Here is a 23,327-nt window from a genome sequence, read left to right on the forward strand (position 1 = left end):
TTATATGAACGATTACATTTACATAAAACTAGCATACCGTATCAACAGACTTGAGTCTGTTTACAATTATTCAACTGGCTTTAGTATACAAATATAATACAAACTTTGTAAAATATGCATTTTTCATACACAAGGCAGTATTGCACCAAAAACAACTTTATATCACATGGTGATAAAACATTTAGTAATATTTTTAAAGAACTGATTTCTTACTTTAAGTATGTGAGTAGAAATCTTTTACTCGTTGACATGATTATACTTTCAGTCACTGAAATGTATTTACAAATAGATTGGGGTTTTTGCAGTTTGTAATATTATCATATTAAATGATGTTAAAAGCTGGGTGGATGTTTTCTTAGCACTTGCACAATAAATGCCTTGTGGTCAGCACAAGTATGTCTCTACATGTACATCATTGCGTTATTTAGCATGTAAATTGTTTTATTCAATTTAAACGTGATGTTCCCGATTTAAATAAATAAGATGTGTTTAAGAAACCTTAGAGTCAGTAAATGAGTAATAACAAAGTGGCTCGATCTGACATGCTAGGCCTCCTTTCTCTTTGCTCATGACAAAGAAAGGTTAGAGACCTCCAGACATTGAGAAAGTAGGAGGATATTGATTTGTTTCTGTTCCATAAGTGGGCAATTGACTTTTTCATATTAATTAGACTGGAACTGACTCCAAATTCAGGAGAGTGCTAACTGCATGAAAGTAAACATAGCCAAAAGAGCCACGAAAGTAAACATAGCCAAAAGAGCCACAAAACTAAACAACTCAAGATACCAATGAGTTTTTGTGGTAATTCTCACAGTGAATAAAAAACGTACCTACAAGTTAAACTGGGTTTAGACCACTATGTCCCCCTCAACTTTTCTACTCATAGGCATATGTAGAAATGACTAAAATTTAGAATCTGTTCTGCTGACAGTTTCTCAGCTCCCAGAGCACCAAAAAAATATGAACGAGTATCAAACTACGTCATGCTTTTCTCCACTGACAATAACAGAGCACAATTTGTACAGTTTGTAAAAATTTATATATACGGGTGCTGGTCATAAAATTAGAATATCTCAAAAAGTTTATTTATTTCAGTAGTTATATTCAAAAAGTGAAACTTTACATTATACTCATTCATTACACACAGACTGATATATTTCAAGTATTTATTTCTTTAAATTTGATGATTATAACAGACAATTAATGAAAACCCAAAATTCAGTATCTCTGAAAATTAGAATATTACTTAAGACCAATACAAAAAATGATTTTTAGAAATGCTGGCGAACTGAAAAGTATGAACATGAAAAGTATGAGCATGTACAGCACTCAATGCTTAGTTGGGGCTCCTTTTGCCTAAATTACGGCAGCGATGTGGTGTGGCATGGAGTCAATCAGTCTGTGACACAGCTAAGGTGTTATGATAGCCCAGGTTGCTCTGATAGTGGCCTTCAGCTCTTCTGCATTGTTGGGTGTGGCATACTGCATCTTCCTCTTCACAATACCCTAAATATTGGGGTTAAGGTCAGGCGAGTTTGCTGGTCAATTAAGAACAGGGATACCATGGTCCTTAAACCAGGTACTGGTAGTAGTACACACCTGGCACTGTGTGCAGGTCCTGTTGGAAAATGAGATTTGCATCTTAATAAAGTTGGTCAGCAGCAGGAAGCATGAAGTGCTCTAAAACTTCCTGGTAGACGGCTGCTTTGACCTTGGACCTCAGAAAACACAGTGGACCAACACCAGCAGATGACATGGCACCCCAAACCATCACTGACTGTGGAAACTTTGCAATGGACCTCAAGCAACGCGGATTCTGTGCCACTCCTCTCTTCCACCAGACACTGGGACCTTGATTTCCAAAGGAAATGCAAAATTTACTTTCATCAGAGAACATAACTGTGGACCACTCAGCAGCGTCCAGTCCTTTTTGTCTTTAGTGCTGGCGAGACGCTTCTGACACTCTCTCTTGTTCAAGAGTGGCTTGACACAAGGAATGTGACAGCTGAAACCCATGTCTTGCATACGTTTGTGCGTGGTGGTTCTTTTAAGCACTGACGCCAGCTGCAGTCCAGTCTTTGTGAATCTCCCCCACATTTTTGAATGGGTTTTGTTTCACAATCCTCTCTAGGATTTTGTTTCACAATTCCTTGTTGCTTGTACCACATCTTTTCCTTCCCTTTGCCTCTCTATTAATGTGTTTGGACACAGCTCTGTGAACAGCCAGCCTCTTTAGCAATGACCTCTTGTGTGTTGCTCTGCTTGTGTAAAGTGTCAATGGCCGTCTTTTTGACAACTGTCAAGTCAGCAGTCTTCTCCATGATTGTGTAGCCTATAGAAGTAGACCGAGAGACCTTTTAAAGGTCTTTGCAGGTGTTTTGACTTAATTAGCTGTGGCACCAGGTGTCTTCAATATTGAACAATGTTCTGATTTTCTGAGATACTGAATTTGGGGTTTTCATTAGTTGTCAGTTATAATCGTCAAATTAAAAGAAATAAACACTTGAAATATATCGGACTGGGGAGGCAGCAAGGAGAAGACAACACATAAGTTTCCCAAAAGCCTGGTGCTGTTGCTGACAGTGGATGAAGGTGGGGGGGCGACACATGATTAGATGTGCATGAATAGTCATGCATCTTATATATATATATATATATATATATATATATATATATATATATATATATATATATATATATATATATATATATATATATGCGCAATTTGTTGGTGAAGCACGTTTTCACGTCACAGTGTATAATCTCATGGTTTATTTTGAAAATATGTTGTCAGTTCTGTCATATTGACATAAGTTTAAAAGATCTCGCTAGAGCTGTAGAGAGGTTTCTGGCTTTTAGTATGTTTACTCTATTATATTTGAACCCTATGAATTACATCTCTAGCCATACTGCACATCAGTCATTTACGAGATTATCTTCACCTCAAACATCTGAATGAAAGGAAGTAACTTTCATTGGGTTATATGACATCTTGACATGCTACAGTCAGCGATTAAATGTAAAGCCAGATCATCTTGATTTTCTGAGTTATAAAAGCAGGCCAGGACCTTAATTTATAGAACACAATTTCAGTTTATTTTACAAAAATTTCCCCAAATCCTTAAGCCCTACATCCAGATATGTCAGTCTTAATGCCACCTAAAGCAGAAATGAAGGACAATGGATGGCAGACAAAGCTACAGTACAGTGCAGAATTCAGAAGTCACCCTTCATTTCATTTCCACTCAAAGTCCATAAGTGCAAGTGGTTTATTTTCTCAGGATCAGAATTTATTATTATTTTTTTTATATATAAAACATTAATTAACTTATAGTTAACTGATAGTGACATTTAATGGTCTACCAGGTATTGTTTCCGGGTTTTTTTTTTTTCTTTTTTTCTTTTTTTTTTTTTTCTTTTTTTCCCCACCCTTTTGGCAACTATTTTGTGTTGATAATGTGTGATTCCAACAGAAAAAGGATGACATTTCTGTGTTATGGCTACATTCAGCCTCCTTTGTTGCAGATTGAAGCATTATCTTGTTTCATTCATGATTGCTTGTATTAGAAAAGTTTTTACAAACATTGAAATTGAATTATTATTGGGATGCCTCTGAGCAGGCTTTTTCTTTTTTTTTTTTGAACAAGAATTTGTGTAAGACAGATTTTTCAAACTGCTATTTGGTGATGCATTATTTGTACGCCTGAAGACCAGAATGTGTTTTTGACTTTGTAGACTGGCTCTGACAGAAATGCATTCAGTTTAATGTAGCAAAAATCTAAGAGGTGTCTATGAACTTTTGTACATAGTGTATTTATAACAAACAGTTGTTATTGGCCTCAACATGAGTTGGAACAGGGGCATGAGGCAAGGAAAATCTCAAGGAACGTTGAGACAGATTTGCTCCCCAGAGTGTTTGTGTTTAGTTTTAGTTAATATTTAACTTCTGTGAAACAACAGTTCCTCCCTGACCCTTAACTCTGCTTAATGAGGGAGTCTTAAAGTCACCCTCTAGGGCTTTCCATCATAATGAGATGTGTCAGAGTGTGTTGAGAATCCAAGTAGATCCACTCCACAGTCTCACTATTTGCCTCTCAAATTCGTTCCAGCTGATCGGGACCAATTTTTTTTTTATAGCGTAATTGAACTATTCTGCCAAATGTTGTTTTAACCCCTTTTATTTTTTAAGCTTTTTTCATAGCTATACTAAAAATCCTGATTATTGTTATATCCTAAAATCGAGAGGCCATGCATTATCATTTATAGTGATAACATTAAACTTTTTTTTTTTTCAGATTAGACTTAAATGGGACAAAGTATACCAGTTTTTCTACAGGATAACACAGTCTTAAAACATCTGTGACCTGTTTGATCAAAATGCTACAAGGAAAAAAACAGCTATTTTCGTACTCTGTTCAGAGTTTCGACCCCTGCTGGAAAAGATCCTCTGTTTACTTTCAAACATGAGGCACCCAGCAGTGAGACAACAGGAGCAGATATGTGGGCTTCAGTGCACATTTCTCCATTCTTGTTGTATTTGTTTTGCTTGTTTTAAACTTGTCTTTGAGCTCTCATTTAAAAGCCAGTCCAGTGCTGTAATTAGAGAAATACACATGGGCCCTGACACAGCACAAAACCAAAAAGACTCATTTTATTCCATGTCCTCAGACCTAGTCTTCTTTATTGCAGTTGCCCTGACTACTTTACACACAGTGCTCAAGAATGCAGGAGCATGACACAACTCTGAAAAAATCTCATTTGTCTGTGACACTGTTGAAAAATATCAAATTGCTTGAAATATTGTTGTTATCACAAGCTTCAGTCAGACACGTGCAAATAGCAGCCTTGCAATATCCCCACTATTTACTAAATCAAAAATCTGTCACTAAAATCTCCTTGTCTTTAGATGTGAGAGTGTCAGACTGTAGTATTTTCAGCCTTCTAGTCTATGGTTAGTGTCGGTGTGCCAGAATTCATAGTGCTTTTAAGTGTGAAGCATATTTAAACACTCTTACCTGTGGTAAAGTAATTTAGGAATTTTTTTTTTACATTTAGTGGCTGTACATTAATTAAAATTTGCTAGGAGATTATTTATTTATTATTATTATTTATTTATTTATTTATTTATTTATTTATTTATTTTAAACACCTTGGCTTAGTCAAACAGGTCTTTAGACATGAACTGTCATCTTTAGTTAATTTTGAGATAAAAGATCAATGTAAATTTTAAGGCAATGTTAATTTAGGATTTTACAGTGAGTCCTTAAGCTGTTTAAAAAATCTTGTTTCTGTTATGTACTGCATTGGTTGCAGCAGCTGTATTTAGAGACGTGTCATTTGATACTTTTTTGCTGCTCTGGTCCTGCTGCAGCTATTTCTGCACAACTGCTGATTGTCCTCTAACTGTCTCTCGCAGTCTCTCTTTGTTGCTATTTGTCTCTCACTTTCTCCCCACCCCTTTCCCATCACTCAAACACTTGTGCTCTCTCTGACTCTCTCTCTCTGTAGCTCTAGTCTAATCTGTCCTTGCAGTAACATCACTCCTCTGTGATCACTGTGATTGATTCACATTTCACTCAGTCTAAAGCCATGGTGGAATATCTGCAGTGCGAGATATCTAGTGTTACAATTCAGTTCACACATAACCACCTACTAAAAAAACTGCTGTTTTTTTAAAATATGTTTTTAATATAGTCAGCCAATATTATTTGTTATCTGAAATTACAACATTTTTTTCTGTTTATGAGACAACAACCAAGAATAGGATGCACGTCACACACCTTGGTAAGAAAATGCAAAACATGAGGCCAACCCACTGCTTCTTTCTAATTTGCTGCTAATGCATTGCCACTGAATAGCTTAATTTTCTGGAAGAGAACACAAACTATCCAGGTTCATCATATCATTGGACGAATGTATTGCTAGTTAGGGGTAAGGAAGAGGCCACATAACCATCTCCCACTCGCTCTGTCCTCTGCTGACCCAGGTAACAACTCTCCTGTGATTCATCCTGTTTCTCTCGTATGTCACATTTTATTGTTTTGATTCTACTGCTGCTGGAACCCTACAGGCTGCAAGTCTCTAATGATCTGATGGACTCTCAGTTTTTTAGCTGTGTTAGCCAGGTGGTTATATAAGGAAAGAAATATTAACTTAACGCACTTGACACTCCTTTGCCTTGGCGCATGTAAGGGGGTAATATGGTGTGATGGTTTTTTGATGGTGTCTACAGCTTTCCAATACTCTTGGTGCTCATATCAATAACTTGTGTATCTCTGAGTTATTTGAACTGCCTTTCACGTGTTGTCCATTTTCCTTTACACCTTCGACGTGTTCACATTACAAGCCTCATTAATTTCTTTCATGTTGCACGTTTTTGAATGTGATAAATATTCAATTAACATCACATATGTAAGTGACTCAAATCTGATTTGATATATATTCATATCAAATCTGACATGTCAGTACAGCCCTGGAAAATCAGATCGGTTTCACATTAAGGCAAGAAATCAGATTTGAGTCTGATAGTGTGAATGTAGCCGTACCTTCAGAAATCACTCTCCCACGGGTCACCTTCACTTACTGCTTTGTACTTCCTTGTGGTTTGACAGCTGCAGGCAGCCACTATAGATCATTGAGTCAGTTTTATTGTCTTCTAGATTAGTGTATGGTGTGTCAATGTCTATGCCCTTGGCTCAAGATGTGCTCTACTGTTTCTACTGTAATCACAGGGAGAGTGAACAGATGAAGGTCAAAACAACAATCTCCCTTTAGTTAATCACTTAAACCATTAAAACCATCTTCTAAGCTTCTAGATTTACTCATACACTTTTAAAAACAAGACTAGGCATGCCTAGTTTTGCTCAATGGACAGTGACTGTCATACCGATGTCTTTCAGCTATGGGAAAGTAGGGTCCAGAATATATATTAATGGTCCTTGAGAAGTTTTGCTGCTTCGAATCACTATTCGGTGTACCAGCTTAGTTAAAAAACAAGACAGCTGTGATTGATAAACATTACATATCTATATTTGTATAATTCTTTCCTATATAATAATATTTGAAGTCATGGGGTGACACTGGCCAACTTGAGCATTCAGCTCTCCTATCAGGCCTTGCCTATGTGCATTTCAACTTCTCTCCTTTTTGGCCATTTAAAGAGGAATGGCTTCATTCAATAAAATACCAAGTCTCAGCTTCATCATCTTTTCAATATGGATTATGGTCGCAAGCTGTATTCAAGGTCTATTAGGACCCACTTAAAGTATGCACTTCAGTTGAGTTTGACCTAGCTACGAACTGGAGAAGGGATTTTTGTAAGGTAGCACCAGGCTAATGGAAGCTATTTTTTAGTGAAGCTTGAATGTGGTCACGAATGGGGAATTTTGCTCCAGGACAGTTTAGTCTGACAAATGCATTCATACCTCTGTGTATCTTTACACTACTTCCGTTAAAATTTGAAGCAAAGCCACACACCCACATGAAACAACAACGACTTCTGCCAAACGGAGCTTTAGCATAGCAATGGAGCAATGGCCAGATGTTAGCATGCGCATTTCAACAAAGTTCCACTGCCCCCACTATGCCCCTACTAGGCTGACCCGATAGACTTAAATTAGGGGTTCCTAAATGGATATTGGGTTATTGGATTTTATGGGGGAATGTAGTGTCACAGTCATACAGCTCCAGGGAGCCGGGTTCATGTGGGTATCCTCTGGGTGCTCCAGTTTCCTCCCACGGTCCAAAAGCATACATTGGTAGGTGGATTGGTGACCTGAGAGTGTCCATAGGTGTGAGTGTGTGTCACCCTGTGAGGGGACTGGTGCCCCCTACAGGGTATGTTCCTGGCTTGCACCAATGATTTAGAGTAGGCTCCCGAACAATGAATGAATGCATGAACAAAATATAATCTAAACTTGCTGCAAATAATGAAGCTGAACAGTAGAATGACTAAACAAAGAAAATTAACTTCAATTTATTATTGCTTTTTCATTTAATTGCTTAAAGAATGCTGCAGACATTTGCAGTTTTAGCAAAAGAAATTGTAAATATCCTGATCATATGTATGAATGTAAACAGATCAAAAGCCAAACTAAACAACTCAAGTTACAAGTGAGATTCTGTGGTAGTTCAAAAAGTGAATAAAACTCACAGACAGGTTAAATCTCAGCCACATACAAACAACAGTAATTTTTTTCCTCAGATATAACATTTACCCTTGAAAGAAGCAGGCTTTCTGAATGTAAACAAACTAGAGTGAACAGTGTTTCCGCACAATCGTAGACATCCCCTTTAATACACTTGTGTTTGTTTTTAAAAACTTGATATGCATGTTTTTTTTATCCGTAAAAACTCTGTAAAGAGTCCGTAAAGACTCTGTGAATAGGCCTTTAGTTTTCCTGTTTTGTTTGGTTCTTCATGTGTTTCATTGTTTTGTTTACTTTAGATATCTGCTTGTCTCAATTTTCGTGTCCTACATTACTAAGATTTTTCCCTTATTTTCTTGCTTTTTTTTTTTTTTTTTTTTACTTAGCTTTGTTTTCTTGGTTTATTTTCCTCCCTAAACCTTCTCTTTGCCTGCCCTAATCCTTTGGGTAATCTGGTATTTTGACCCTGGCTCAGTTTTTGACTTTGTTTCTGGTAAGTATTGACCATCTCCTGCACATGTCTGTCCTCATTCCCCATGTGCTAACAGGTATACACTTGTACACTTGTCTGTGTGTAGTTTATAATGAACATTTTGTCAGTAGGTTCAGTTACAATTCCTTAAGCCTCTTTAAAATGCACTGAAAGTCGGTGTGGATTCTACATTGATAATGATGTGCATCAGAAACCACTTCCTATGCCATGTTCCACTTTCTGGTAGTCCAGAAGAGAGTGTGATGCCTTTGATACATAGTGATGTTTTATAATAGAGGGCAGGGGCAGCAGTGAAGTGCTCTTGCCTTCCTCTCCTTGTGAGCCTGACCTTATTTTTCTTTTTGCTTCTTTTCTAGTTTCTCACCTTTTCAAGCAGTTTCTCTTATTTTGCAAGGAAAAGCCTAATTACCCTTGTTTGTACTGTAGCCCACTCAAATGTATCAAATTAACACATAAAAACCTATTGGTTTTCATATGCCAGACTTTGCCAGCTTTTGTTAAATCTGCATCAGACTAATGATATTTGTGAATTTTTTGTGACGTCATTAAACAATGTGCTCAATTTTATTCTCAGATGATTTGGTTAGTTATAAGGTTGCAAAATGTTGGGTGTTGTGTTGTGCTGTTTATGTAGACAAGCACAAACTCTCAGACACACTTGTGATACTTGAATGCAGGTCTGCAGTAATTATCCTTCTGCTGCACTTGAAATGAGATGCCAGTCAGGAGTCACTCTCATTTTTTGTTGGCAATAATTGTACCATTGCTGCTGCCACTCATTTTTTCACAATCTGCCTTTCCTGTCTTCTCCCTCTATTTCTTTTTTATGTGGTGTGCATTTTGCTTAGTCATTCAACATGCGCATTAGTGTTTGTTGCTGTATCGATTTTGTTCATTTATTGCCATAAGCTGACATGGAGGGCTGTGGACCCAAACAAAAAGCAGAGACAATTCAAAAACTAAAATGGTACAACAGAGATACATATATGTTTCACATAAAATAGCAGTGTCTCTTAAATGTTATGCAATATAAATACGTTCAGAAATTGAATACTGATTAGAACAATTAAACAATACTAGGCACTCAGTGAACCCTCAAAATGCTCCAAATTGTGAGTTTGTGTCATTTGCCAGTTTAATATCCTTGAGGAGAATCTATTTTGTGTGTCAGAGCATTTTTATGATAGGTTGTGAAAACTGATGGAAGAGACATTATTGCTACATTACTGTGCAATCTTAGCCATCTAATATTATTATTAATATTAATATTTAAAATAACTATCTTCTAAGTAAATGTGGTGCTTGTATAAAATTCTATATATTTACAATAAATACAAAAATACAGTATTTTCTGTTCCCAAGAAATGGATGATAACCTTAAGTCATACTGTACTGCCACAAGGAGAGATTTGGAATGGGTTAAACCAACACATTCACATACAGAATACCACTATTTGCTGTAATAATTGTATTCTAATGTTAGGGCTTTTTTGTTTGTATGTTTTGAGCAAATAAACTCTGTTAAATAAGTTTTAAATACCATTTCCTCAGGCGCCTAAAACCTATGCACAGTATATTACATGAATTTGAAGTTTGTAGATTTTTGCCTCTATGTCAATGGTATGTAAGGTAGGTGTTGGATGGTTGGTGAATAAATACTGTTGGATGATTTAAATATATATATATATTCTGGTATTAGAAACGTGAAAATCAAGAACTTCAATCACATTTTATTTATTTTTTTTATTTTTTTATTTTTTAGAGTTGAAGAGACAAGTCATGTTACTCAGGAAAGCAACGTGTATTTCAGAGCAGAGGCAATAGTACAGAGAAAGCCAGAACAGTACGGCATGCCTGTTTTATTCCCCTGCCCAAAGATCCTGTCTGTCTATAAGCCTGTAAGACATATGCAGAGCCAGTCTTCCGCTCTCACAGCTATAAGACCCACCACTGAAGCGTTAATAGATCCCTGACATCATACTAAATGCTCCTGGCTGCCATATCTCCATCAGCCCAGCTGTCTGAGTGTGACCAGCTGCCTCCCCGGACTCATCAGGATGAATTTGACCATCACAGCATTAGGGCTTCACTCTGACGTGCACACCTACACACACACACGCTAAAGCTGCTAATTCCTGTCTAACACTGCTGGGTTGACACTTCACTCTTGCTGTCTGCTGAGTTAATCTCATCAGTCTATTGATCGCCTGGTCAGTGCTAGGAAATTGGGGCTAATGGGTAAAGTGCAAGGTCTATATTTGGACCTGTGACTCAAACAGGGCTATGCTTTGAACATCACCTTAAAAGTACACAGAACAGGCATTTCTCTTCAGCAATGGTTGGCTTTGGTTTTCAGTGTTCTGCTGGGTTTTAACTGTGTGCTTTTATCTTTTTCTCTCCCTCTCTCTAGTGGTGTTTGTGTGCTGTTCTCCTGACATTTTCCGGCAGTTGATGGTACATTTTCAGAAAGCGGGTCTTCCTCATGATCAGTATGTCTTCATCTATATTGACGTGTTTGGACGCACCTTAGCATCCCAGCCTGCCAAGCCCTGGGCCAGAGGTGATGCTGATGATGACATTGCCAAGGAGGCCTTCCAGGTGAAAGAGTAATAAGAGAATGATGAGTTCATGACACAGATCTTTTTCATTTCATTCAAACACCTAGTTATAATCTGGCCAATATGTTAGCTGAAACTGTTCGCTGAACCTTAACATCAGATCACTGTGGTCTGACCATGGTGAGATCTACATTGGGTTAGCAGCCACAACTGACAAGAAAAATAATATGTGAAAATATAGGATATACAAGAAGTGAGCATTTATACGCATAAAAAATTCATCGGATTGGATTTTTAATTAATGGGAAAAAATAAATTAATAAAGACAATTCAGAAAGCCTGGTTTCCTTAAGTCATTAACTTACGTAACTAATCCCATCAATGTGCAGGTCAGGGCTTTGGAGCTGCAGGGGTGCAGCAAAGGTGTGAGTTGAGACAGAGGCGAGTACTAACTGCATTGTCATAGATTTCTGTGTACTAAATGGAGGCAAATCTGTAGAATTGCATCTAATACACTTTTAAGGCTCTAGGAGATTTGTTTAGAAAGTGTTTAATCAATTAGGGAGACTTTAACAAGTCTTTAATCATTTGGAGTAAGTGTGATTTAGCAGACCACATATGTAAAATGCTGAGAGTACTACGGGACTAGGGCTGTGTATTTCTATAGAATGTATATTTCTAGAAATATATATAATACATTTGGAACCATCCTAAAAATCTTTTATAATTACAAAGTATAAATCTTTGAAATAGTATGATGAGTAAAATGAAGAATTGTATCTGTTTCTTCTAAATACTTTGAACATTCTCCTTTTTAGTCAAAGAATGAAAAATAAAATGCAGTGGACTCTAGTGTTATGCTATAGATCAGTCATACTGAACATACAGCAGAAACAAAGAAAGAGATCAGACATAAAATGCTATGAGAATTGGGAGATAATATAAACATGGAAAAGAAACATCATGGTGGAGAAGAAGCAGATGAGAGAGAGCGTGATTGCAATCTGTTTTGTCTTTGAAATGTATTCGCTTCAAATGAAAATGGCTGTAGACAACAAGAGAATAAACTATAAGAGCAGAGAAAAGAGGAAAACAGGGGAAAAAAAGCACAGCAGAGAGCAGGTTCAGAGTGTTATAACCTGCAGCTCTGACTGTGATTATGATCAAATCAATCATAAAGCATGCACACAAACAGTGAACAATCAGCAGCTCCAATAACACAAGTGCCCTACAGACAGAAGCAGACAAGAAAATGCACAGCATACAATCAGAACACTGAATCAGTCCCTTTCTGAATCAGAAATTAGGCTTTGGGCTTGGCAGAAATATCATATGTACTGAAATACTCAACCGCAGTCATACTAACACTTTATACTGCATGTTTTTTCCAGAAGAGACACTCAACTGTTATTATTCTCCCTTCTAAAGTAATGAGGGGTTAATGGAAAGCAAGAATGGTTTTATTCTGAATTACCCCAGTGATTTGAGTCAATCATTTCTGTGGCCTCTACGTTATTCATTTTTCTGGCCTTGACTCTGTTTCGTTTTGGGAATTTCTCCAGCAGCCAGGCAGTCAAATACGCTCTATCTTAGTGCACCTGGACCTACACGTGTGTGTGTGTGTGTGTGTGTGTGTGTGTGTGTTTGTGTTTGTGTATTCTGACAACCAAACTGACCTTTCTGTGCTCTGCCTGCAAATGCTATGCTCTGCTAATATGCACCTTCTTTCATGTAACTACTGTTGTGATGATGCACAAGCTTTACACAATAAGCCTATTGTGTCAAGCCTGTTGTGTCACAAATCAGACACATTCTGCTCATGTATTACAGTTCTGCTCATAAGTTTACATATCCTGGCAGAATTTGTGATTTTTGTGGTTCTTTTTCTGAGAACATTAATGACAATACAACAACTTGGTTCATTCATGGTTAGTAATTGTGTGAAGCTATTTATTATTAAACAATTGTGTGTGTACTGGTGGCACGGTGGTGCAGCAGGTGGTGTAGCAGCCACATAGCTCCGGGGACCTGCAGGTTGTGGGTTCGATTCCCGCTCCGGGTGACTGTCTGTGAGGAGTTGATGTGTTCTCCCTGTGTCTGCGTGGGTTTCCTCCCATTTTCCAAAAACACATGTTGGTAGGTGGATTGGTGTCTCAAGTGACCGTAGGTGTGAATGTGTGAGTGTGTGAGTTGCCCTGTGAAGGACTGGCATGTAGTCCAGGGTGTATTCCCGCCTTGCGCCCAATGATTCCAGATAGGCTCTGGACCCACCACGACCCTGAACTGGATAAGCAGTTACAGATAATGAATGAATGTGTGTGTACTTTTTAAATCATAATGACAACAGAAACTACCCAAATGACCCTGATCAAAAGTTTACACGATAACTTACATAGAGACATACAGTTTACATGATAACTTAAATAGAGACACACAGGTTTAAATGGCTACTAAAGCTAACCATTCTCACTTGTGATCTTTTTGCTTGTAATTAAGTAAGTTATATATAATATATGCAATATAGTATAGTCAGTAACTTACTGGGCTCCTGACAGACACCTGCATGTTTCATCCTGTACTGCCACTGATTTTGTTGGCTTACCAGCCTTGGTGAAAGCAAAGTAATTATCAAAGGATCTGTGGGAGAAGATAGTTGAACTTTATAAAACAGGAAAATTATATGAAAGGATATTCAAGGAATTGAGAATGCCCGTCAGCAGTGTTCAAACTCTAATTAAGAAGTGGAAAATGGGGGATTCTGTTGAAACCAAGCCAATATCACACAAATCAACAAAAAATTCAGCCACAATTGCAGGGAAAATTGGTTGGGATGCAAAGAAAATCCCACAAATAACAATGACATTCAGGACAGCTGACATTCTCTGAAATAATAAGCGGGCTGCATGGTCAAGTCGCCAGAAGAAAGCCCAGACTTTTTGGCCATAACCATAAACAAGCACTTGAAGAGTAGTCAACAAGGGCTATGAGGAAAAGTACACCATCCCTACTGTGAAACACAAAGGTGGATCACTGATGTTTTGGGGGGGTGTGAGCTACATAGGCACAGGGAACAAAATTGATGGCAGGATGAATGCAGCATTTTATCATGAAATACAGGAGGAAAATTTGCACTCATCAGCCTGGAAGCTGCGCATGGGATTTCCTTGGATGTTACAACATGACAATGATCCAAAACACAAGGCCAAGTCAGCCTGTAATTGGCTACAGCAGAAAAAAGTGAAGGTTCCGGAGTAGACACCTCAGTCTAGTGCAAAAGCTTTAGTGCAGTTTATGGTCAATTTGAAATATACACTCTTGTTCCTCATGCCACACTAAAGGCATTGTTTGGAGCTTCGCCATTCCAGAGAGCAAAGTTTAACTGCTCCATATCTCCTCATACCATGCTGGGGGGCTTTAAACTACTCTAGTCCAAACTTGACACTTCACATGGAAATGTAAAATTTAAACTGAGCCATGGTGCTTGCCCCACTTTGTTTTATGTGTGCTCTATACTAAATGTCTGACTCCAAAATGGGTACCTAAATTCACTTGTTGTACATTTGTACAATGTTGGCAACAAATGTGCCTAATCTAATGAGACTGTAGCACACAAATCAATTTTTGTAAAAATGCATATGTTTAGAGTAAATAATTTGTAGCCAGAATGACTTTGTTTTGTAAATATAAAGGGTTTTACCATGGGTCACCAATTTATTGGCTGATAACCTCAAATAATACTGGTCTGCCATGTGGAGAAATTTGGAATGGTTTAAACCAATACATTCACGTACAGAATATTACCATTTACCGTAATAATGTTATTTGTTTTATTCAAATATTAGGGATTACTTTTTGTTGTTTTTGATCAACTAAATCCTTAGTACTCAATAAAAAACTTTTTAAATTTAATTTTCTCATATTCTTCAATCTCTGCGCAGTATTCTGTTTAGTTTAATAATAGCAACATAGTCCATATTGTTCTCAAATTTGTTGATTGAAATTTAACTCAAAACAAGAGGCAACTCTAAACTATGTTTTTATTAGTTAAATATGATTTTTGGCATTGCTATATTTAAGTTTCTTTGAAACTGGGTAGTCATGGAATGTGTGTCCTTGTGATGGTCAGTCACAGGCTTTTTTTTCACCATGTTGAAGCACTGTGGAAATGTTTGTGTCCCAAATTCTTTTTTGCGACTGGACAGGAACAGCACTTTGATTCCTTGAACAGGATTTACCTTTTGTAATAATTCAGCTCATTCAGACTGCAGTGCTGAGTTGCTTGGCTCTACTTCTTTCTATCAATCAAAGCTCAATTCCTCTCTTTCTGTACTTTAGTGGTAGATTTCTTTCTATCAGCTTGTGAACCTCAAGTGTTAGACCTATTACACAGCATTCAGTGATCAAGCTGGGGAAATAAGCCATGAGCTTAGTGATGAGTTTTACCATATTCAGACCTTGACCTGGGCAAGTTCTGATTCATGTGTTTAGATTAAGGGCTGACCTGAGTGGTGTTTTAGGAGAGTGGGCTGAACCTGCTAACTGACCCAATGATAACACAGTCCTGTTTTTTTAGAGAAGGGTTCCCAAAGAAGCCATTAAGAAAAGCAGCACTGCAGACCCCTTTAGACTTTAAAGCTGAAACAAGTGTGGGTTTTAGTTATTCATCAACCATAGTGTCTCCAACATTTGATGTGTCATATAGGGTTAGATTCTCTGCTTTCCTCCCACTATAATAAGATTTTCCACACTGGAAGAAGGGTGCTTTAATTTAATTTATGGCCTGAATTAAATGTTACATCAGAAATAAGTGAAAGACAGCAGTTGTTTTGTTGTAGACTTATGTATATTATATGCAACTGTTAACACATTTAAATACACAATATATCATAAAGTGTTTATAGACCTATGTAGTTATATTTGTGGTGCACCTTTGGACACATTACATGGTGTATGTAAAGATGGTATTATCTCCACAGAAAGATTCAGAGTGAGGATTTAAAATCTTGAACATGAGCTCCATCAGTACCTGTTGAAATGGTGACTGTGATCAATAACTAATATTCATTCATGAGTACTTGGCCTCTCTAATGTTTTTATTCCCCTGATATCTGCAGCAGAGGGGGGCAGTTAACAGTTAATACCATTTCAGAATAAATTTTTGATGAGCATGTGTCCACAATCTTGCACACAATATAGATTGAGTTCTTCATTAAAATAAGCTAACCTTACTTTGAACAGATTTGCATATCTATGTCATTGAAGATTTTTTTTTGGTATGTGATATTATTGTACAGAACTCTCAAAGGATTGAAAAACACAACTGAATATATCTCACATGATCCTATAGTAATTAAGCTTTAAACAGTGAATATTTTTTTTGTGTTGAACACGTTTTGAGTGTTCAGCAGATGATGATTTTTTTGATTGTGGGCACTGAGTATTGGGTTTTGAAATACCACTAATTGAGTTTTATGTCCTGGTCTGTTTCAGAGTGTTAAGATTCTGACATACAAAGAGCCACAGAATCCAGAGTATAAACAGTTTGTTGCTGATCTGAAAGAAGATGCAAAGAAGATGTTTAACTTCACTGTGGAGGACTCTCTGGTAGGATATCTCTTTGTGTGTTTGTGTGTGCATGCACCTATTTGCATCTTTATGCGGATTCCCAATGGATAGGGCTATTACATAATATTAGTCTCTTTGTAAATAATAGTCATGTTACAAATTCAGATTAGCTATCAAACTTTCAGGCAAATGTATATATATATATAATGCAAATAAATGCTCCAAAATTACATAGAATAAAATATTTTTATATTGATTTTCATTGAAATTTATGAAGGTTATTACCTTCTCATATTAATTTAGTGTTTTGAAGATACTTATTTTTCTTTGGACAGTGATTATATGTTTTATGGTGTTTCTCCTACTAAATTAAAAAATAACTGCTGGATGACCATTTGTATTAGTAATATTTCAATTGAGGATGCTTCCTGATTTTTGTTTTTTCTCACAGAACTTCAGGTATTTGCTTGTAGATAATAATATAGAACAGATTTAATGTAGATAGACTGTGATTCTGTTTCAGTTGCCTGTCGCTGTCTGTTGGCTGCTTCGTCAGTGTTCATTTAACTGTATGTTGAAAAAGGGCCAACTAAACGTACTGTAGACTGGGTGTAATCAATGGAACAATGCACACACTCTTGCTATGTTTTTTCTGGATCTTGGTTACAGTTGTGCATTAGGTCACTCTACCTCATCCATCATTGTGACAAACAGGTCATGACACTTAGTAAAACAAATAGAATAGGCACCCACACTGCAGGTTTAGCTTTAGCTAGGCCATAATGATCCAGACCACACTGCAAGAGTAAGCTACTATCATCTTAACTTCTGCAACTCTTAGTTAATCTCTAATCTAAGTTCTGCTAACTCTCACAGCATTACTGCATATTAGCTTTGTAGAGGTTACTGAGTAATAAATTCATAAGAATAAGATTAACTTAGGTTTCAAGAGGTCATTTGCTGAGCATTCCACAGCTGTGGCCCTTCTTAGCTTATTAGCTTTTAAGTAGTTATTGAAAAATATTTTCAGACATAAATAACTGAATGATACATTGGGAATTCAAGGGGTTAATGAGGAAATGAGAAAAAGTTTTCTGAGAGTCCCAACATTTGGATGCTCTCAGTTGAATCTTGAGCATGGAGTAGAATACTCAAAACATACACTTACATTGATGGAAGATGTTCTGTTTTGAGAGCATCTCTTTAATGTCACAACTCTCTGAATTAAGTGGCTTTCTGGCCCTCTATTTAACTACACAGACAGATAAAGTGACTTTGTACGATATATTTACATAAAAAAAATTAGTAGTTAAAAGTAGTTAAGTTTATATACCCATTTTTAATTTGATGTGTCTAATTTGGTCCGTTTAATGTGCAGATGAACATCATATCTGGAGGCTTCTATGATGGGTTGATGTTATATGTTCATGCACTGAATGAGAGTTTGGCAGAAAGCCAGGGTCGTCCCTCCAGCGAGAGCATCACGAAGAGGATGTGGAACAGAACATATTACGGTCAGAACATACATGCATGTTTACTACAGTAACTACCACTGGACAACTTGAGGTAAAAAAAAAAAAAAAGTTATACTAAAGAACTTTAGTAATATAAAATAATAATAATATTAATAATCTTCATCATCATCATCATAATGTAGCTATCAGAGTAAGGGAAAACATGCTTTATTCCAATATAAGAGTTGAATTTGTGTCTGCCTGTATAAACACTATAAGTAACACTATAAGTAATCAGATGACTGACCAAATCTGATAATGATGGTAAACTCCATATAATCTATTTAAAGAAGAAGAAATCTAGATTTGTTTGCACCTGGTTTTGTCTGACAATGTCGGCAATGAAAAACGTGCTGCACTGAATTGTCACGACTCATGTCAAGCTAGTGCACATGAATAAAATGTGTTACATCAACACACATACGGTCTTGCAGTTTATTTCTGTGAACTGTTGATGTGACATTTTATTTATATACAGATAAATAATAAATCATATGAATGTAAATCATAAAAAAGCATGTTGTTCCTTTTATATTTCAAGAATATCACCAAAAGCCTAAAGAAGATAATTTTTTAACCAAAAATGCACATACATTAAACACAGGTAGTTGAAGTATTGTATTTATCTAATGAATTTCCTGAAATGACATGTCTTATTCAGAAGCATTCCCTGTTTCCTGAAATTTTTAAATGTGTCTTTCATGCCTGTGAAATATGCCTTAAAATATTTTTTTGAATTAGCAGTTCATGAAAGATCCAGCTATCAGTTACATTATCAGTTATATATCAGGAACACTGGAGAAACAGTTTAGTTAGCAGAGATGCCATTTAAAAAAATATTAAAATAAAAAAATGACTGATTATTCTTTTCAATACATTTGTTACACTCAATTGATTCAGATCTTCAAATGGAATGTTGTACAACCTGTATGTCCAGATATTTGCAGTAATTTTCTTTATAATGAATGAATACTGCTAATTTAAGGCACAAAAGTAGTGTGTTCAAATGAGCACAAACATCTTGTATAATCTCAATAGATATGCTTGAAACAAAATGGGAAGCTCTGCAGCAGCTGCATGTAAGCCTAAGGTCACCAAGTTCAGTGCTAAGTGTACCACTAAAGGGGTATGAAACCCTCAGAATGGGTACTACATTCATTGAACTGAGAAGTACATTTTAATTCCTTTGAGATGAGTTGGAGTGCTGTTTGTGATCCCAAACCAATAATCCTTTATTAGTACCTGACCTCCCCAGTGCTCATGTGGTCAAATGCCTTCTAGTCTAAAGCCTTCTCTGCAACAAAAGGATGGATAAAATTCCCATTAACAACCTTCACCAAAGCCAGAATAAATACAAAATAGTTTATAAAATATGATGTCAATTCAAATTCCAACCACAGCTGACCAATTGTTATAATAGAAATTTACTTCTAAGTTTGTCAACTTAAAGGCAACATCTACGATTGTAATTAGAGAACTTTTTATTTAGAGATTTTCAGTTTCAGACATGCGAGGCTTTCTCTCTCTCTCTGCTCATGACAGAGAAACAGCAAAGAGACCTCCAAGTGTTGAAAATCATGAAAAGAGATGAGGATGTTGCTTTATTACTGCTCCATAGGTGGGTAATATTGATTTATTTTTGCTGTTTCAAATTATTTAGGTAGGAAACCACTGTAAATTCTAGAGACTGCTAACTGCATAAAAGTTAATAAAGTGAATAAAAATTCACAAGTTACAATTCAGCCATGTACAAACAATACAAACACCTCAAACATACCATCCTACCTTAAAGATTCTGAGCCTCTGGATGTAAATAAACCAACACTTCCCCACAATCAAAGACATCCCTTTAACCTGATTTAGTTGAATTTTGGAAATAAGTAAAACTAGACATGCCTAGGTTTGATTAATGCCAACCCTGTGAAACCTTTTTTAAATAGAACATATTCATCAATGTGCAGAGCATTCACTGCCAAAATGAAAAGATACTCAGGAAGAGTATCAGAAGCAAAAAGATGGCTATGTCATTTTTTAATGACATTCTGTACAGTTTCTTCCAAACCAAATTTATTTGACTTCATCGCAGCCTTAATGTGAATCTCTAAACATGTATCGTCATTATTCATTTTGACTTTGTATTTAATTTTTCCTCTAATATTGAGATATTTTTGTGTGGGATGATTGGCATCAGTAATTACTTGGAGTCTCACAGGCAGATTGCATCTGAGTGATCTTTTACAGCATGTTCAGTGCTGATGGGATGGAGGGTTATAATTAATATGGCAGGTATTTCTCTCCTGCTCAGTCATGTGACTGAGGGCTTCTGTAAAGCTCCAAGGATATTCTTGCCTATTGACAAATGTGGAAATTGCATTTAGTCTGATTGACTGTCTTCTCACATTCTCTTTGCAGTCTCTCTGTCACTAGCACTTTTTCTTTGTCTTGCTCTCTCTCTGTGTGGCAGGTTTTCTATCCACTTTTGCAAATTATAGAAATACACATAAAAAAACCCAAATGGTAAAGCCCATAATTTGCTAAAGCAAAAACAAATTTCAAAACTAATTATATGCTTGGACAAGGAGGAAAGGTTAAAGCACAAATGTACAAAAGAGTGATTTAAAACATTTGGTAAAACTTTGCAGTAAGAGTACATAATTCATTATACTTAAGACAGTAATAAACCTTATTAAATGTTTAGGTAAAGCCACAATTAACATACTATAATAAACAAGATATGATAATGTGATAATAAACAAGAATGAACAACATTAAGAACATGGATTTTTATAAAATCCTAAAATAATGTTTGTTCTTATTTCTTTCATGACTTAATAATTTAGGTATTTGACTGTGAGGTATTTGATTCTACATCTCCCTCGTTTCAATTCTGCCCTGATCACGGATCCGACAGATGTTTATCGCAGGAGTACAGTGGATGGAAATACGATTGAGTTTGCATTTTTTATTACGATATTCCTTTATTATGCATAACATTTGCAAATGTTTTGGATAGAAATCCAGCTTGTGTCTATAACCTTTATTTTCCTCTTCCTTTTTGTTTCTCTTTCCTACACCTTCCACCGCATTTGTCTTACCTCTTTCCTATTTTGTCTCCTTCTCCTCCCTCTGCCCTCATTCCATCAGTTTCCTGTCTTTCTTTTCATTCTCTCTGCTCTCCTGCTCTGCTTTTCTTTTTCATTCTTCTCATTCTCTCTTTCTCATCTATCTCTCTACCCCCTCTCTCTCTAGTTCTTTCTCTCTCACTCTCTCTCTCCTTTGGTGCTTTCTCTTTCACTCTCTCTCTCCTTTGGTGCTTTCTCTTTGTCACACTCTCTCCATTGCTCACTCTTGGTCTCTGTTTTCTCTTATTCTCAAAGTTAGAAGCTCATTTTAATATAAATGAGAGGGTAAAAGCGCACACATACACAAACATACATATATGCCAGGTTCCTATTTTGTCCTTTTTTGAATGGGTACCATTCTTTACTTCTGTGCAATTGATTTAGTCTGGTGTTGGATGTGGTGTTGTCCCTGCTGAGCTGAATCAATTATTGAGTGGTCAGTTGAGCGTGGGTCAGGCAGGTGCAGTGAAATCTCTCCTGCTCATATAACACTGCATTGCCACCGATCAAACACTACAGCTCGATAAGGCAAAACCTGCTCGGATGGAGAAGGAGTCCCATTAATACCCAGCTTCTTTCCTGCAGAGTGAGTTGACTGCTGAAGGACACTATCAGACTGCCCAGGGGCTTTCATTCTGTGACCGCACAAACCCTATAATCATGTTGTGAAATCTGTTATGAAACAGAGTTTGCTGTTGTGGCTGGTGATGCCCTTTGCCATACTTTGTGTGTGTATACGGAAAGCATATCCCTTAGAGTTTAAGTTCCTGTTATTACATCTAATTTTATTTATTTGAGGCTACTTCCAGTTCCAGAAGTAGATATGATGTTATAACACATGGTTTTGATAAACTTTCAACTCTTAGTTATTAGCTAGATTTTTGTTGTAATATTTAATATTTAATTACATGAGTAAATAATTGATTACATAATGAATAATACATTTATTTTATGTTGTTGGGTAAAGGATTCAAATTAAAGACATGATAACTTTGCTCTCATTTAACTTAGTGTTGCATCATTTGTGGGAGGTCTAGAACAGTTTGGAAAACTTTGTTGATTTTGTTTATATTAGAGTATATTTCACTTCACACATTGTATAATTTAAGTTTCACCTTACTGTACTCTTTCATCTCTGAATGCAATAAAAACAGGCAATGCACTATGTCTGATAAATGTAGTTTATCTTTTTTTTTTTCCCCCATCATGTTCCTCTTTTTGGGAATGTCCATGATTTATGTTTCATATCTTGTTTCTAAATGATTGGCCAGATTTGAACTTTTATTAAACCTATTAGTTATGAATATTGACTAAGATGAAAAAGCTCTACTTTTTCTACACACACGGTTGTTTTTATAGTTTGCACGAGTTCTAAAACACAATTGTGGTAATCACTCATAATCTTACACAGCAGATAGCATTAGACAAACTGAATTAATTTCAATATCCTTAAAGTTTACATTAATGGCATATGACCGTATTTCAAAGCAACTTACAGTTTAGGCACATTACAGAAGCAATAAATACAGCGTTAGGAGGCTTGCCCAAGGACTCTTTTGGTATGGTGTTTCTATCCTTAGACTTAATTTCGAATATGCCATGTGCAGGGCACCTGTGTAATTCACTTCACTACACCAACCTCCAGTAAACAGCATGCAGCCATAAAAAATAGAGGTTTAAAGAGTGTAGAGCACAGTGCATGTTAAGATTTTTTTTCTTTTAAGTACAGAGCTTCATGTAGCTTCAGCAGGTTGTGCTGTGTGTTCTCTTGTCCCTGTGGCTCACCGCCATTGGCATAGCCCAGGACTCTAATCAGTTTGGCCCAGAGCTTCTGTCTGCATCCCCGCAAAGACATTTTCTCTTTGAAATCTTCTGTCTGTTCCCCCACCTATCTCTCTCCATCCATCTGTTTCTTCCACTCCATCTCC

General features: G+C 36.5%; 1 protein-coding gene across 1 annotated transcript in view; it reads left to right on the forward strand.

The window, feature by feature from the left end:
* Positions 1-23,327, forward strand: part of npr1b (natriuretic peptide receptor 1b) — a 61,178-nt gene that overhangs the window by 9,962 nt on the left and 27,889 nt on the right. The window contains exons 3-5 of the mRNA XM_066682949.1: positions 11,051-11,238; positions 16,689-16,802; positions 18,142-18,277. Coding sequence (XP_066539046.1) covers positions 11,051-11,238; positions 16,689-16,802; positions 18,142-18,277 — 438 coding nt within the window. The remainder of the gene's footprint in view (positions 1-11,050; positions 11,239-16,688; positions 16,803-18,141; positions 18,278-23,327) is intronic.

This window comes from Hoplias malabaricus, chromosome 10 (genome assembly GCF_029633855.1).
Source record: "Hoplias malabaricus isolate fHopMal1 chromosome 10, fHopMal1.hap1, whole genome shotgun sequence".
Classification (NCBI taxonomy): Eukaryota; Metazoa; Chordata; class Actinopteri; order Characiformes; family Erythrinidae; genus Hoplias; species Hoplias malabaricus.